The sequence below is a fragment of the Fistularia commersonii genome, chromosome 27 (assembly GCF_037954325.1).
Source record: "Fistularia commersonii isolate RoL2024-O1a breed Wild chromosome 27, RoL_Fcom_v1.0, whole genome shotgun sequence".
Lineage (NCBI taxonomy): Eukaryota > Metazoa > Chordata > Actinopteri > Syngnathiformes > Fistulariidae > Fistularia > Fistularia commersonii.
Window position 1 is genome coordinate 3,888,505 of NC_141310.1, and position 17,814 is coordinate 3,906,318.

At 41.5% G+C, this 17,814-nt stretch overlaps 1 protein-coding gene across 11 annotated transcripts in view; it reads right to left on the reverse strand.

Annotated features, from left to right (window-relative positions):
- Window positions 1-17,814, reverse strand: part of tcf12 (transcription factor 12) — a 72,028-nt gene that overhangs the window by 19,237 nt on the left and 34,977 nt on the right. For all 11 annotated transcript variants that reach the window (XM_086174668.1, XM_086174665.1, XM_086174666.1 and 8 more), the window contains 3 exons: window positions 16,749-16,881; window positions 15,402-15,454; window positions 113-212 (listed from right to left, as the gene is read on the reverse strand). In XM_086174668.1, the coding sequence (XP_086030794.1) occupies window positions 113-212; window positions 15,402-15,454; window positions 16,749-16,881 (286 nt within the window). The remainder of the gene's footprint in view (window positions 1-112; window positions 213-15,401; window positions 15,455-16,748; window positions 16,882-17,814) is intronic.

Below are 17,814 nucleotides of genomic sequence, written 5' to 3' on the forward strand. Positions count from 1 at the left end.
GAAGCATCTTGAAAAAGCTCTCCAAACTCCATTCACCTGCAACAGCCAATCATGCTAACTGAAATGTAGGTATAGGCGGGACATGAACATTTTTTTTATTTATTGACCTTACCAAAGAAAGTGCTTGCAAACATACTGTTGGAGGGCTTGGGAGAAGAGTAAGAAGGGGAATCTCTGTTGAAGTCCTCCGAATTTGGAGATGGTGCATACACCTGCAACATAGAAATAAAGCATTTCATTATTGTTTACTGATTATTCATCATTTTGCACTCTCCATTTATCCACCCATCTATTTCCTGCCACTGACTGAATAAGGTAAGCTGGATGTCCCTCTCCCCATTAAGACACTGTCTTTCCTGTGCAACCTTAGCCTCTTTGGATATATATTTCTCTGGTGTGATATGGGTTCAGTTGCATTTCTAGTTGGACGTGCCCAAAATACCTTCTGTGGGAGGGGCCTGACAGCATCCGAATAAGAGGACTGAGATTTTTGCCAACATAACACGCTGATGTTTACGAAACCTGAACTCTAGACGCCGGAGCCAAAACATTCTGTGTATTTTAGTGTGTTTTTAAATAAAATGAGACCTGCGTGTTTGTGGAGGGAATGTCAAAGCAGCAACAAAAAAACTACTTTGGGGCCACAGAGCAGATATAAGCAATGATTGGTATTTAAATGGATCAATAACTGATCTGCCCGGCCTGGCACCGACCTGCGCAGCTTGGACCAATTTTGTCCATAAGAATTAGAAAAAAATCCTCAAAAACCTCACAAAGCTGGCTGTAACTTCAACTCTGGCTCACTCTTGCTAAAAGGTGGGCTTGCCTTAGAGAGAAAAAATAAGAGTATTTACATTTTATTTAGTTTGAAGTAAAAATCTTTTTTGCTGACCAAAACCACCTCAGCCTCACTCAACGTCAAATGATATGACCCATCTGAGGTCTGGGCTCCTAAACCTATTTCTGAATGTGGAAAAACCAAAAGGGCTTTTGATTTTGCAGTGAATATCGTGAGCCCGTGCTCTCTGCTGCCATTTTGAAAGGGATTCCATTCTGCCATGCGCGAATTTCATCCCTCCATGGGGGTGAATTCTCTCCTTAACGTTGTTTTGAACATACAATGGTCACTCTGGCCCCTCAGTTCTTTTCAACATCTAGATATGACGCTGTACTATAATGGCAGTAACTGGCAGCGCCGAAAAACGTGACTGACTTTTTCCTAAAATACCATCAGCGGCAGCACATCCACAACACAAATGTGAACATTAACGGTCGAGCAATTATTTACATAATGCAAGCACCAGAGATTACGACTGCGAGGCTGCTAGTTTATCCGTTGCCCTGACAATTTTACTTGTTGACATGTGTGACAGCATTGAAAAATGATGCTGGAGGGCATTCCAAACAAGTGTTACTTGGAAACCCAACTCCCTACAGGCCCTCAGAGTTTTCACCAGAAAGAGAAGTGACTTCATTGATCGTAAAATTAAGCGATTAACCGTACGATAGTGAAAACAGCCTGAAACTCAAGAGCTGCTTGTATCTACGATCTCCTTCTTTTAATCAACCAAAGATGGAGACCATAGAGGAGGGTTGAAATTTTAATCGACTGCTAAATTGAGAACTTCCTTTGCAGCTCAGCTCTAACCTCACCACAACAATTCCATGCAGCGGCCACATTAATGCTGACACCACACTAGTCGGTCTGTTTAGCACTCCATCTCACCCTCGCTCAACAGTGCGGGTAGATTTCACTTTGGGTAGTAAATCGCTTCCAATCCAGAGAAAATAACACACAATCTTCTGGCGAATAACCATGCGCTTGGACTTGGAGGTCTTGACTCTCACCCCTTCTGATTCATACTTGGCCGCAAATGGGCCTTGAGCCCAATGAAGGGTCCCACTTGCAAAACCGCAAAGGCAATGCTAATGTCTAAAAACTGGATACTCAAATCAAAAACAGAACTGGGATGAGGGACATTCCTGGCGGAGCCCACACATTTGGTATCTGACTCGATGCCCAAGAATAAAGACACAGTTATAACGACGGAGATATAGCTCAGATGGCTAAAAATACTACATTTGCCAACGGTATAACCTACGAGAAAAGTCGTATGCCTTCTCAAAACCTACAAAACACTTGTAAACTAGATGACAATACTTCAGGGCGCCTCCAAAAAGTGGTCCACCATATTCTTACTCTATGCAGCCAAACATTATGGGGGTTTTCCTATCTGAGATGTTTTTCATCACGATGTAATGTTTACGTTTAAAGTTGTCAGGTTGTACATTCCCATTCATCCCCACGACACGCTTTACGGAAATGCAATGTTCGCTCATGTACTCGCCAACGTCAAAAACACGGACGTGTGCTCTCACGCACATGTAAAGATGCACCAGTGAAACTGCGCTGTAAATATGCCCCCGAAACGGCAAACACTTGCTTTCTCTCATGACTCACAAGCAATCAAGCTCATGAAGGGAGCAACGGATTAACAGCATATTTGCATTTCAGATCAAAAAAAAAAAAACCTCTAATGAAAGTATAATGGTGCCAGCATACATGCATAGTCTAAATGTCTCGCAAATTACCGCATACCAAGAGAGGCTGTATCAAATAAGTCACAAAAAAACATGCCGCATTGCTTTCTTCTGATTTGTACCTGTAAGCTGATTGGTAAGTAAAAAGAGAAGCACAATGGGCATGCTGTTTTACAGCTGCGTGTATGCCAAACTGGTGGGAGGATCAAAGAGATTGGAGGCCAAACACCACTGATGTGGTCTCTGACTTCATTCACTCCAGATGGAAGGAGAGCGATGAATAAAAAGGATGAAGCATATTGGAAGAGAAGAAAGAAGACAAGGTTTGAACGCAGAAAGAGGACTGGATGACCCCCATCGTGTACAACTAAACGGAGCAGGGCTGCCAGCTAGATTCCACCTGCCTGTTTGCCGCACTCACTTGTGATGTAAATTCCTCCATTAATAACTTCCCGTCACACCAGGAGCCAAATGCGTGTATGCAGGGTACGATGCCTCTAGCAAGGAGGCCTGTTACATAAAGGCCATGTTGAACATTTTTTTTATTTATTGAATGCCATAAACTTTTGCATGAATGGCGTAATCTGTGCGTGCGTGTCACTACCCTAACTCTGAATTTGCACTATTTAGGCCTGAATAGTATCATTCAAGCGTGGGCGGAGCCGGTTCGAATTGAGGAGGCAGAAATAACACCAAAAGGAGCCAAAAGTTATCTGAAATATACAAGACAAGATGTCATGGAAAGAAACATATACTTTGCAATAATTCCACTCCAGACAGCATTAAGGATATTGTTGGTATTTGTAATGATCTACAAAACGAATACTGCATCAGGCATATTAGGATGTAACATGATGGAAATGAAATTTTCCTATTCACGCGCGTAATCTGCAATCTATATATTACTTGCTGTTTTCATGCATACATCCAAATACATATCCAGTGTGTCTTTGTGCATCTCCTCCCCCACCATTTTGCATGTCACCACAACTTTTCCCTTAATCCTCTCATGAATGCATATCCATAAGCAGCACATGTGAAATATATCATTCTGTGGACGAATATGAATCGGGGTTCCACATTCCACGTCATATTTCAACATACTTATCTTGATTGTTGGCAGTTGCTATTTAACGGCGCCCCCTAAAATATCAACGGCTGCTATCCTGGCTATTTATGTGCTAAAATATCATTGTCGTCATTTTCGATAACACCGACGGAGAATTTACGGCACAACCGGAATTGTTTGAATTCTATTGAATCAAAGGGGCTCTGTCCATTCACCTTGTAAATACAACAGAAATGCAGAGAGCAGCCTAATTGAGACCCGCGGATGCTTGGCTTTGCTGAGCGAGCAGGACTCCAGCATGTTGTTGTCTGGATGTGTAATTAAAGTGCTCTGGGAGGGGTGGAGCTCTCATGGGTCTTCTGGCTTACACATGTGACCAAGGTTGATATTAGTTCCATAGAGATCTCAGGTTAGCCCCACACAAGAGCCCGGGCTTTTGTCTTTTGCTTCTGACAGGCACTCAATGGGCAGCATATGGCAGTGGATAATGCTAATTGTCCTTTTTACCCTGGGCTAACCAGTCGAAGCATTAATAAACCATCCCGAACCCTGAGCGCCTCGTACTGCTGGCCTGTGGTAGGGAGGGCCCGTCTGGGTTTCCTTTTACAAGGCCGTTAATTAAAAGCTGTCACTCACATGGATCAGCAGGCCAACACAGACCTACACCAGTCACTTCAGCCCCAATGAGTATTTCTTATTAAAAACTAATCGCCCTTCTGTAACCTGTCCTTCACATCGGATTTAGCCTTTTTTTCTCACATTACAAGCTCATAAACCCGCTAACCTAAAATACGTCAATAACTGGAATAACGGGGCAACCTTAGGGTTAGTTTTGTAACTTGTTTTTCAGGAATACAGAACAGATGGATCAGTAAGAACTGCCTAATATATGTAAGATTAAGAAACAAAAATCTATTTTTACTGGAAGTCTGTGAAACAAAGTCCCTTTAATCAAGCCAAAGAGACTTTGCAAAGTTTGCAGATCAAGTTGGGTTTCTAAGACTGACCTTTGATTTTATGTGAAGACAGAAAACTATGCTTTATATTGAGTGGACATAATGCGACGGCATTAAACCTTAACTGAAAGTGAATATATCATCCCCCATGTTTCAGAGCCTACGGTATACAGTATCACATCAAGCCATACGACACACCCTGTCAAACTTAGTGAAAGAACTGCCACAAAAACAGGAAGGGAAATGTAATTACCTGAAACAAAACTGAGACTATTTGCCGGTGAAAAGACACACAAGATACTCAACAAAAAGTTATTTATGAAAACAGTTCATTTGACCTCTTGAATGTTTCAGATAAAATGTGGCTGCTTCACATCAGAGACTAACAAAGTTAAAAAGAAGTCGCTGAGTTTATCTGAATATAAAACCGTCAACGATCATACTGTAGTGTACACCAGGGTACAAACTCTGTCAATGAGCCCTTTCAAGCAAAACCATTTGGCAAGCTCATCATTCATGACAACTGGCGTAAACACACAATGTAACTACCATAATTAACTTTACTCCATGTGCATTAACATATTCCCTTATTATGGTATTTCCAACACTTGTGCACATTAAGTGAATGTGCAGTTTGCTAATCTCCTGGAGAAAATGGTACCTGTTGCACAAGAAAACACCAACTGAGCCGCATCCTGCACCAGATGTTTTTCTGTTTTGTCTATTTACTATTGCAGCTAACGGACAGATACTTTCCAGAAAGCATGACAAATAAAAAGGTCTGATATCACTGCAGGGTTTTTGCGTCAATTTTGTTCTTTTACTAATAAGAGACAGAATAAAGAACAGTTAGCTTCTCCATCTGTATTGGGTCAGTGCCATCAACTCACAAGCCAAGGGCCCACTGTGAATTCTCCCACTGCTCCAGATGGTGAGCCTGCTATGCATTTCTGCATTATAACAAATTAATGTGGATCAACTCAACGCAAAGAACCAGCACCATATTTCTTTTTCCTTGCAAGAATAACAAAAAAAAAGTTGTTGGTGGTTATTTAACAAGTGCTTTTGATCATAATGTTTTCCCATTTGGTGCAGATGCTATCAATTTTCTCTCCATCAGTAACTGTAACACAAGCCTGTTAATACTTAATATGAAAAAAGATCAAAGTAATCTTCCATGCAGTGGGAACGAAGAGGAAATGCTGGGATTGGTTAAAAGGAAATAAAAGAATGTGAGCTAAAGTAAGATGACCACTTTAAAACAAGATCATAAAAAAAAAAACGAAAAGATTTTTCCTCAGAAAAAAAAAAAAAAAAAACGGAAAAAAAGCATGTGTCGTTTGTATGAGAGCAAATGGCACAAGCACTGACAAGAAGAAGTCTGTATGTTTAATCTAGCAATGACAGAATAATTGCGCGAGGATTACCGAGACTCTAAACACAGCGTGCAGTCATAAAACTGTATTCTCCAGCAGATTCCGAGGCTCCGGCCCCGTTTTATCTTTCACGAAGACGAAACGTATACCTACTAATGACAATGGAAGCGCAATTAGTCATGACCAAGCTCTGAGCTTTTAACATTTACTCTCTTAGGCAAAAATCTCGGGCCCCTCGGGACCGGTAGGTGTAACTCACGCAACACGCGACGAACGCATGTATTTACAAAAAAAAAAATTAAACAGTAAAAAATACAAGCAATTTTTCAGAGTAACAAAAATAAAAGGGGTCATTACGCAGAAGTTCAGAAATCACATTAGGCTCCCTGTGGTGTCAAGAATGCCAATGTGATTAAAAACAGATGGAATAACTACAACACTGGTGCTTGGAGCTCAATCTGCAAACAGGAAAGTCTAACCTCAACAGGCAGCCTCTTTCCCTTAATCATTCCCAGACTCCCACTTGTTATTATTTCAACCCAGGCTCAGAGCTCAAGCAACCAGCCAGTAAAAATAAATTCAAGGCAGCAGAAAAGCCTTTTTTGCCACAGTGTTTCATTCTTTCTTTGGGGAAAAAAAAAAAAAAGTTTTAAAAAATGGCACAACTTTTTGGATGTTTAGCCCCAGCACAGACGGAGAATCCAGTTGTTTGTATAAATCTGGGATACAAGGCAGCGTTTAGCATTTCCAATATATGTTTTATTACACATTTCATCTGCATTATTAAATTGTACAGTCATAGCTTGAGATGATGTAATGGAAAATCAATAAGAAGTGTCTCTCTCCCTCTCTTTAACACACATGCACATATTCAATATTTTATCTTGAACTGAATGAGGGGGAAAAAAAGAAGGAACAGTCACAAGTGAAGTGAGATGGACGTGGTTACAGCAAAACAGTCTCACACACACATACGCTCACATCCACACACTTACTCGACCTATTCTCTGCTTCTAATACACAAACACTGGTCACTTACCGATTTCCCGTTGTAGTAATACATTAAAGAGTTACTGCCCATTCCAGTGACAGGGTAGGCGCAATACATTATAGCTTTAACAATTTGTGTGATAGAGGTATACTACAGCAGTAGAGCAGTGTTCTCTCTGGACATACATCCAAAGCGTTCAAAAGGGACTAATAATTCTTTCAGTACTGGCCTCCACACACAACCCACTCAGAGGAAACTTATGCAAAGCAGGATTGTACCACTCCATGCTGAGGGAAGGGGTGGCTGTCGGAAGGGAGTGGCTCATATGGTACAACCCTCGCTTAAGCCTCTAAGAGCTGAGGCAAAGAGGAAAGGGGCTGGGGGAAGGGAGGCAATGGGGAGGTGGGTATAAAAAGATAAAGGGAAGTGGGTGGGACAGAAAACAAATGTGTGAGCGGATTTAGAAAAAGAAAAAAATGTTTAATTCCCAGCATGGAAAATGCAGATTTTCTGCAAGGGAACCCCAACAAACTGGAACTAAAATCATTTAATTCTATGCTGCGTGTCATAAATAAATGACTGCAGAAACAAGTGCGGTGACTCACGTCTCCTCCGCATATTTTAATCCCTATCATTTGGTTTTGTAATGAATAAACAAGGTTACAGGCCATGAGGTAAAATACAAAATTTTGTACAAAAAAAAAAAAGGCACTGTCATTAGGCGGGATATTTTAAGTCGTCTGGGCTCACACACCCATTACAAGTTATTAGCGAGACAACTCAAACTCTCCGCGTTTAAGAAACACAATATAAACGTCGGCCCCGACCCGGGAAATTACAAGTTGAAAAGACCACAAGTGTAGAAATTAAAAATATGAGTATTTCTGTTGGCTGAAGGACAGCTTTGGTCAGAAGCGTTTGTAAACCCAAGGCTGTGAAGCATTCAACAGCTGCAAAGGGGCAGGCTTGTGACGTCGGAACGGGAAAATAATGCCGCATTTCCAAAACCCCGGGGGCCTCATGCCGGGGGGAGCTCTGGAGGGTAAAGCAAAAACGTGTACGGCCATTTTATTACGCTTTACTGTCAGCGCAAGACACACAACGCCCCATTAATTTACTTTATATGAGGAAGAAGGCTAGGATGAGGTTACTGGAAAGAAGCGATGAGACGAGGAGAGGGGAGATACTGAAAGCCCGGCTTGAAGGGGTCTGAGTGGAGCCCTCAAAGACCACCACTCAAAGCTTCTGGAGTAAACACAGACCGGTAGATTCACTGAGAACATTATCATTTTGGAAAGATTAAAGCTTTTGCTTTCTTAAAAACTAGGCATTTATTATGCTTCGCTTTCGTGCTGTTATTATTTAGACCCCTTTCTTCTCAGAGACTCTTTTAAACTCATCCAAAGCACTGGCTCTACATGCTGTTGCTGTTTTATATCTGGCACCGTTTCAAGCCGATGCTTTAAGGAAAATAGTCGTGATACAAGTGTTTGAAGAGTCTAAAACAAGTCCAGACCCGGCATGGTGTTGTGGGAGGAAAACATGAAAGCGCAGAGAAATGGACATTAATTTGTGAAATCACAGACATGTAAGTAACAGCGGCGGCTGACTCACAGCGCTGCCAGACCATTTATTTATAATATGACTCAGTAAACACAGCCATAATAGACGTGTAGTTCAAACGACGGAAGGTCTCGCGCAAATCCGAACTTTCAAACCGATCGTCATGGCAACCGGCCAGGTAACGTCCCTTTGAAAGACGAAGGCCACGCTCCGCCCACCTGTTCCCGCCTCAATCAAGTCATCTCAAGGTGCTTTTCTTGGAATTTGCAGCGGTGTTGAAATCCAAAGGCTGAGGTCACCGCCATCTCAGGCATGGCTTTAGCAATGATGTCATCAGACAGGAGGATTGTTTCCTGTTCGGAGCTCTGGTTCTAATTAGGGAGGACTCACGGGGGGAGTCGGGGGGAGGGAAGGGGGTGCACAGGGGGACTCTAACTCCCATCCTCCTGATTTCTCCACGAAGTGACAAAGGAAGCAATTTGAAGTGACGCTATTATCTATTTATTTTATTCTATACGCTATCGTTTGTTTTTAAAGGGCCGCTTACTGAGGACGACCGCGATGTCAATTTTGCCGTACGCGTCTGAAAATTATTTCATAATGGCGGCGGTTTTACCCCTTTTCGTTTTGCAGGCTAATACCTTCATCAGCAACTGACTCAACATTTAATTTTTCCCACTTCCTCTTCCAGTGGATAGTAATTATGAGCCTCCACAGACACAAATGACTCTCAAAGCCAGTGTGTGTGACATCAGGATGATAGCTGTCACCCTCTATCTTTGACAAACTTCTTTCAAGCTGCTGACCAAACTTACTGAAAAAGACCAATAAAATCAACCTGTCTTTCCAACCTAGTTATTTCATTATAATCTGTCTTTGCTGTGTCTTTATTTAATATGACTTTTTTAGTGTATGGAAAGAAAACACAAACTGCTTTGGTGGAACGGGATATTACATAAATGGCATTTTCAATGAAGATCATTGCAATTATGAATCTGCTCTGGTGTATACATTGCAGGAATTTATGTCTTCGATCACGCAAGAGAGCCAAGACTAGAAACAACGGCTGGCCCTACATAGTCCGACAGAATGAAAGATTTTAACTATTTCCCTCCCCCAGTTTAACGGCGATGAAAAGCACAGCCTTCGATGGGACATCTGTCCTTCATAATTTGCTGGAAAAAATGACTCAACTAACAAAAAGTTTATTTTCATAACTTCCTTCAGCACAAATTAACAGACTGCAGTCAGTTCATGATGGAAGGAATTTGGAAAAAATAAATAAAAGCACTGGTACAGAAAAGATCAATGATGAAGAGAAGCAACAGAAAGTCATTTATTGCATACAAAATACAAAAAGAATACAAAGCTATTTAATAGGCACAGACGGAGCCCCGCTAAAATACTATTGGAACCCTGACGGCACAATATCAATTTATTCATCCACTATGACTGTCTAACAAGCAATATGTCTTACATTTTTGGAACCTCTATCATCTTTATTGATCCCATGTATACTGTTACATAATACTGTCATACAGTATTGTTACATTATACTTGTACTTGTAAACTATAAGTAACAATACATCACAAGACAACTGATTTGACACACACACACACACACACACACACACAAACATCAAAGCAAGCAAGCAAGCACACACACACGCACACACACACAGAAAATTCATATTCTCATATACTTGTTAAATTGTTGTACGTAACAGCTATACTTGAGTAAATACTAAGCTATAATTTGCCACTGCTCTTTAGTCAACCTCTAATATAACTTTTGATTATAAAGCTCCAAAAAAAGAACAACTTTGGCAATAACACACTGTTGCAGTGAAAAAGCATTTCACTAAGCATTTAAAAGACAAATTGGATATTTATAAATAGTTACAATAAACTTCTAATGTGTCCAGTGAAACATTATTTATACTCAATAATGTAAATGCACCTGAATGTTTTAAATTTGTAAAAGGCCTAATAGGCAAATGATCTGTCAGACTCCAGGCTTTGCAAAACATTTCAGTTTCAAGCGTAAACATAATCATAGTGTAGGAATCAGGTAGATCCCTGCAGGGTAAGCTCTGGGGTTATTAAACTGTATAAATATTTATATACATATATATTATAATGTCTTGTTTATGCTATGGAAAAATGTGTCATAAGACATATCAGAATACCCTGTTTCAATAAAATGTGTACATTTATGATTCCTCACTGTGATTTTGAAGAGGGCATCAATACAGTAAATAAACTTCATATACACGATATGTATAACCTTGACCAAAACTGAAACATCTACTTCGATAATCATTAGTTCTGTGTTCAAGACCGACATCCTTTTTTCGGTGACACAACCGTATATGTAACCTTTACACTCCGTGTCTTGCAGTCAAGAATTTCAGCTACACAAGCGTCATACAATTTAATGATGGACTTCTCAGGTCAGCCAGACTTAGATCGTCTCTGACTAACACGCTGCACCTTAGTGATTGTTGACAGGCTGTGTTCTCGAGCCTGCCAGCGATCTCAAATCAAGGTTTGCATTAATGCTGTAAACTCACGCAAGCCCTCCATGAATAATTTACAACAGGCCAGAATGTGAGTAATGACTTTAATCTGTGCATTATTTCGAACTCTTTGTCCTTTTAACTCCTTGCTCCCCTTGCAGATGAAAGAGGTCAGGCCTCTGGCTTGTTTGCCTGTTCCATTATCTTCAGCCCCTAATGTCAGTGGTAAATTTCTGCAACCCAAACAAAGATAAACACGAACCCTGTGTTCCCAGAGGTGACTGTGACTGTTCAGCATCATCCCAGTCAAACCGGGGTGTCTATCTAATCAGCCATCTGATGAGGACCTCTCTGGGGAGACCGCTAACTGGGGTCAAGTCAGTGACTAAAATATTGTTTATATTAGTTGCATGTGCCAAACTCTTTTTAAACACCTCCAAAGCACATATAGGATCAAACTTAGTGACCCTTGCATTTAATCGATCCTTGAAGAATTGTATAGAATCAATAGCAAATAAAAAAAAAAAAAACAACATATCTTTGTCATTTGCCCTGCCTTGTGTGCTCTCTGGGTAAACACCACCCTGATCTTTTGTTGGTTTTAGGGATACATGCTTCATGTAGACCAACAGGAGAGCCTATAACACACCAGCAACTGAGTTCCTTTTTTGATTCTTTTCTTAATACATTGTCAAACTCATATGGGACAGCCGATATGCAAATTTCTCTCATTCATCAGTATTTGGTTCATCTAAAAAGATAAATTCTCTGCCGTGCTATGACTCAGTCTTAAATGATGATGATGGGCACGGGTAGGGTTAAATTAATCCCCATTGATTTGATTTGACATAAGACAAGTTGAACAAAGAACCCTATGATGTTCACATTGCTCAAACCATTTCCGCCTTAAATGGTCTTTCTTCAGGTGCTCTGGTCATGCCGGTGTTAGCTGATGTGTAGCATTAAATAATGCCGCTGGACGGGGGGCAGAGGACACCGGATTAGTTTAAATACATAAATGCATTTTAAAAAAAGAGGAGTAAAAGTAGCAGCCAGCAGGAGCTGAACTGCACTGTAGTTTAAGCGTTTGATTCTTCTCTTAGGTGGCCTCTAAAATGAAAAGAGCACACACTGTTTAATGTTGACAGAGAGCTTTATGAATGTATGTCATCAAAAGGTGATTCGCCAAGCAATATTAAGTGTTTCAAAAGAAGAAATATGAACTCCTTTGACAGACAATTTGAGGTTACTGTTCAAGTACTATATTTTCTTCCCTTCTGTTTGGGCTTTTATTAAAGAGAAATATAATATTTGATTGTCAACCACCGAACTAGTGCAAAGGGAGAGTTCTGGGAAGATTTCAGAGCCTCGAGCGCACCGCCTTCCTTACGACTCACGCGGTACAAATCTCTCAATAACAAGGGAGCCTGAGTAATCTGTCAAAAGAAAATGTCAATCTTTTTTGTCATTCACACTCAGGGTTCTCGCTTGCAAAAGTCCCTGAGGGAAGTGGAATCTCAGCCCACCATTTTCTTGCTATCGCCCTGCGGCCGTAACCACACCAAAGATGGGTGGGGGGTGTCACTCAAGCCACTGTGCTTCTGACAGGGGTTTGTAGGGGGTAAAGAACACTATTTATATAAACAAACGCACACAGGCATGCACGCACACAGGCGCACACCACAATGCCCTTGCAGCTTCCCATAAATATCCTGGAAGATGCAACTTTCCCCCACGAGCGACAGAACTCTCTCTTCTCCGTCCTCCTGTCAGACAGGTGCCCGTGTAGCTGCCCATCAGCATCCCTTCACGCAGCAGCTTGTCTGTCCAATGACAACATGCTCTGTCCTTCAGCCTCAGCACCGACTACATACAGTCAAATAACACGCAGAGCCAATTACAGCCGACGCGTTCGCCGCGATAACTAAAAATAAGCATCCGCGTTGCCCGTTAGTGCATTTTGAGATGTTCCTGTCACTCAGGCATGCAGGTTAAGTGTACCCCAAATATCAGCGGAGATTTCTCATTTAAAGTAGTCCCTGCACGAGCAGGTTGGATAACTTAAGTACCTCGTAAATGAAAGGTGACTAATTCAAGTCACCCCATAATGACCGCGCCGAAAGTAGCGTGAGCCTGCAAACGTCACACTGAGCAGATGTGTGCAAAGTTGAGGGAGGAGAACGACCGTATGTAAGATGAAAAAGACCTTTAAACATTTAACATTGTTTGCAATCACCAGCTGTCCTGTCTAGATAGCATTCACATCCTGGTGCGCGGCAGTGTCAAAAGCTAAATGCAAAGAGGATGTGCCCCAGTAAATATTTTGATTTAGCTCCATCATGTAGTGTACACAAACATCATGCTTGGACTTGCAACTAACATTGCCCATCTGATTTTAAACACTCGCATTTATTTTTAAAACCAAGGGCTAACAAGACAAGTTGTGCGTGTGTGTGTGTGTGTGTGTGGGAGGGGGATCTGAGAATGACATAAATAAATAAAATAAATTCCTAGCAGCAGTCAAAATGATACCAAACCCTGTTGATTTTTGTTTTATAAATCAAGCAGCTATTCAGGTCCCCGGTGAGCTCTTGTGCTTGCTTCGTCAAGCAAAAGCTTTCAGTGGCATCTGCAGCTGCATCGAGGCTTTACAGGTAAACGGCGATCTCTTCACGCAGCTGCCTTTGGCAATGCCGAACTAACTCCAGGTGTGCCTCCGCTTCAGCACTTCTCAACACCGGTCCTCAAAACCTCTGGGGCTGTCGACGGCAACGCAAACACGGGTCCTGGCTGATAGCCATCCGTAGACACACAGCACTGACAGGACAAGTACATTTTTACATCTTGGGGCGACTCCGCCTAACCTACCGCTTCCAATAACCCCGATATCAATATCGTAATGCCTCCCTAAAACTGCCAGACAACCACCCACCCAACCACTTCACCTATATTGCACTTATCAAAACACTGGCCCTATGTTTTCCTTCATCCGTCAGCAAGTTGTAAGAGACCTATAGCCCTTTATTCAGCATTACCATCTTTATTCTTTCAAATGGGATCAAAGACTAGCTCGGATAATCCCTCCAAGCTCCGGGCTTTATCTCCTGAGCTGTGCTGAGTGACAAGAAGAAGCTATATTTTATCCCGTGCTCTGTCACTGTTTCTCCCCATCTTCCATTGTACTGTTTGATTGTACTCTTATGAGTCACAGAACCACACCTGCACCCATGTGTTAAGTACTGACAAATAAAAGCCCAGCGTCCATTTACACAACAAAGAGATGTAACCCGCGAGGCAACCATTCTTTGCCCCCCCCCCCCCCCCCCCAAACCCCCCTCGTCTGACAAGACCTCAGATATATCACTTACTTAAGAAGAAGGCAGCGCACGTTCCTGCTGCTGCCAGAGACGGCTTCGCTCCCTCATGCTCTGACAAACTTCTTTTCAAATACAAATCCAGAAACAAAACACATGCCAGCCTTTTATGTTGCGCAGCCTGTTCCATATTTGATTTCGGAATAACAGCAGCAGAGGTGCCAATTATCAAAGCACTGAAACGCAAACACAGTCTCAGACTCCCTTACCAAAACAAGAATCATTTCTAAGAGAAAGGGAAAGGTTGGATTATGGTGAACCAGTTGCTTCTTATTAAGACGGAAAAAAAGCATTGTCTTGTACCAGTTCTAGGAATTTAAGGCGACGCTTTAAAGAATCTTCGCCGATCCGCCGGGGTTTTAACAATGAACATCTGACTTACTGATTTATGCATATTAATGAGCTCCCGCACCCCCTGTCGAAGCGAATGCAAGCTGAGCTCCACACTTCTCTGCATCCTAATGGTTTCTACTCCGCCGGGATCATTACCAACAGAAATTTCAGATATTCTGTGCTATTAATCTCTGTCTGTCCTCCTGTTCAGCCACGTAATGACTAATTAAACATCAAAAGAGCAGAGCTGGGGATCCACTCTGACAGCCTCTCTCTCTCCCGGGAGAGGCTGTGAGGAGGCTAGACGGTGACAGGGCAGCACTGAAAATCAATCACATCGAGGTACAGAGGTGCACACGTACATGGACACTCACACTCACACACACACACACACACACACACGTGTGCGCACCAACATTGTGCACAAAGACAGGACCTGCAGGGACATGAATATACCGAAATCAAACAACAACCCCTTGAAAACCAAATAATGGAATATCAAAACTTTGCTTTGTAAGAAAAACAGGTAGTGCTGGTGTCACTGCTAACAAGTCCTTCAAACACCGTGTGTGTGTGTGCGTGCGCGTGTGTGTGTGTGTGTGTGTGTGTGTGTGCGTGCGCGCTTAAGTACGCTCCCTGTGAAATCTATTTTATGAGAGGGAGGTGATCTTTCACTCACAGATGAAGGAAGGCCAGGAGGGACCTTGCGAACCTTTTTTGTTTGTAGAGGATCTGTGGAAAGATGAAAGCAGATCTGAGCACCAACGTGCGGTGAGGATATGGTAGCTCGACGAAAAAGAATAAATACATTTAAAATAGATCGTAATAACAAGATAAAACTTGTGCTGCTTCTAGTACATTTCTTTGTCGGCTTCATTTTCACATGAAGTAACCCATTATTTTGATATTTTCCAGCGAAATTAAAACTTCTCATTATATTCTCATTTTATATCTATATTATTGAATAATTTTTCGATAATAATATTTGAATTAAGCAGGTTTGTCTTGTTACACTTCAAGGGCCAACTGCTTTAACTCTGTGTACTCTCAGAAAACGCATGTTTTTACACTGAGAGAGGATCAGTATTTATAAACAATGTAGATGTGATGGAAATGCGAGTGGCGTAATGTATCCACAAAGATTTTGTCCACGGCCTGAAACAGGAGGGACAGACATAATTTACATGAAAGTCAGCGGGGCAGATTCAATGGAAACTGTTGCTACTTTGTAATATTGCTAATGTGAGACGAAGTACTGATGTGGTTTCAGGATCTAAAACCAGTTGAAAATGTAATTTGACATTTAGACTGTTTGGTCAATTAACATCGATGTGGGGGCGGGACTAAATATGCATGTGTGGCAATACATGTGCAAACAAGAAGAAATTCATAAAACAAACACCACTCACGCAAAGGCTTTATGAAGTTAATGAAAAGAACGCATGCATGTTTTTCTGTTTTTGTGCAAAAACACAAATTTAATCACGACTCTACACAGTTTATTATATCTGTCCCCAGATGGTTTTGCTTTACAGAGCCCAACGCTGCAGACCAATCGAGTGAGAGAGACGCTCTGCACATTTCTGTTACAGTTGTGGTAAAATGATATGTGGTCCCATGGTTGACTACTGAAACAGCATCATTCGTAAAGGCCCGTTTGCTGTGTTTTTTCTGTTTGTTTTTTTGTCTTGAGGCCGAGGGATGTTTGACTAACACCCTTCTATGCCGGATATGATCAAAACGGCTGCTTTACGTGAATAAATACCAACTTTCAAGTGGAGGGAATGTAATGCATATAAACAGGACGACAACATTTTTCTGTCCAATTACCCGCATTAAAAAGCATTAGCGTGCTTTTTATATTGTAAAACAAAACCTCCATTCATTTCTTTAAGAGGTTTAACCTCTTGAAGATTGAAACCAATTGGATCTTTTCAACAAGATTTATGTCTAAAGAGAGGAAATAACAACCGCAAGATAAACATCTCAAGTCTATTTTCTAATTAATGTAAAAGAAGGTGCTGACCAGCGGCCGGAGGATCTTGTAGAGGGCGTCTTCTAGGATTAGCTGTAGTGAAGGAGTAGAACGGAGCGGCCGACTTTGCTGATGTGGACACTGGACTTGGACTCGCCAGGCCAACGTCTGATCGTGCAGATGACTGAAAGAGAAACCACAGACATTTAATTCGAGGGACAGACCCTTTCATTTGCTGTCTTTGCTGCAAAGATGTCAAATCTTCTTCAACATTTGTTTTGGAAAATTATTTTAAGATTCCGATTTGTGTGAGCTTTGTTGACACATGAGGAAAACAGCATTTAACTTAACAGAAAAGCCTATTCACGTGTCTGTATTTTCAAGGTCACCCTGATGCTATGGCAGCAGTAACAAATCACAAAATATTTTCAATGCAACATTGGTTTGCTCTGTTTTACGGGGAAAAACTGCTCCGTTTTGTAATTGTATCAACAATATCTTTTTGACCTCAACTACCCGGGCAAACTGGGTTAAGAGGGCAATTAAGAGCTTGGTCTAAATACAGTAATTCTCTGCACACCTCAAACCAGGGTGTAGAGATCACGAGAGCGAGAGCGAGTACAACTCAAAGCTGTTTTTAGTCATTGGCTTGCGGCTTGCACACTTGGTTCACGAGATACCTGGAATCCCATTTGTAGGCTGAGGACTGACACAATAACCGATGTGACCTCTCTCAGGGAAACAGGAGCCAAAACAAAACAGGAATGATAGCATTTAAAAAAAAAATGTTTATTAAGGCGCTTAAGAGAAGCATAACAGAAAAGAAGAAAAAAAAAAATGGACCGATGTAAAATGTAGGACTTCAAATCTGTCAAACACAACGTATCCGAGAGATGAAAAACTGGCTCTGAAATGACAATCTGTCACAGATGGCACAGCACTGACATGGCACAACAGACCCACTTCTCCTGTCTCTATTCAATGATATTGAATCCCTGAAGTGACAATGAGTCTGGCATCCTTTATACGGGCTCTTCAAGACAAAATTGCTAAATAGTCATGCTTGAACCCTTGTGACCGTCTCTGTCGTGCTTTGTGAATACCTTTGAATTATTTT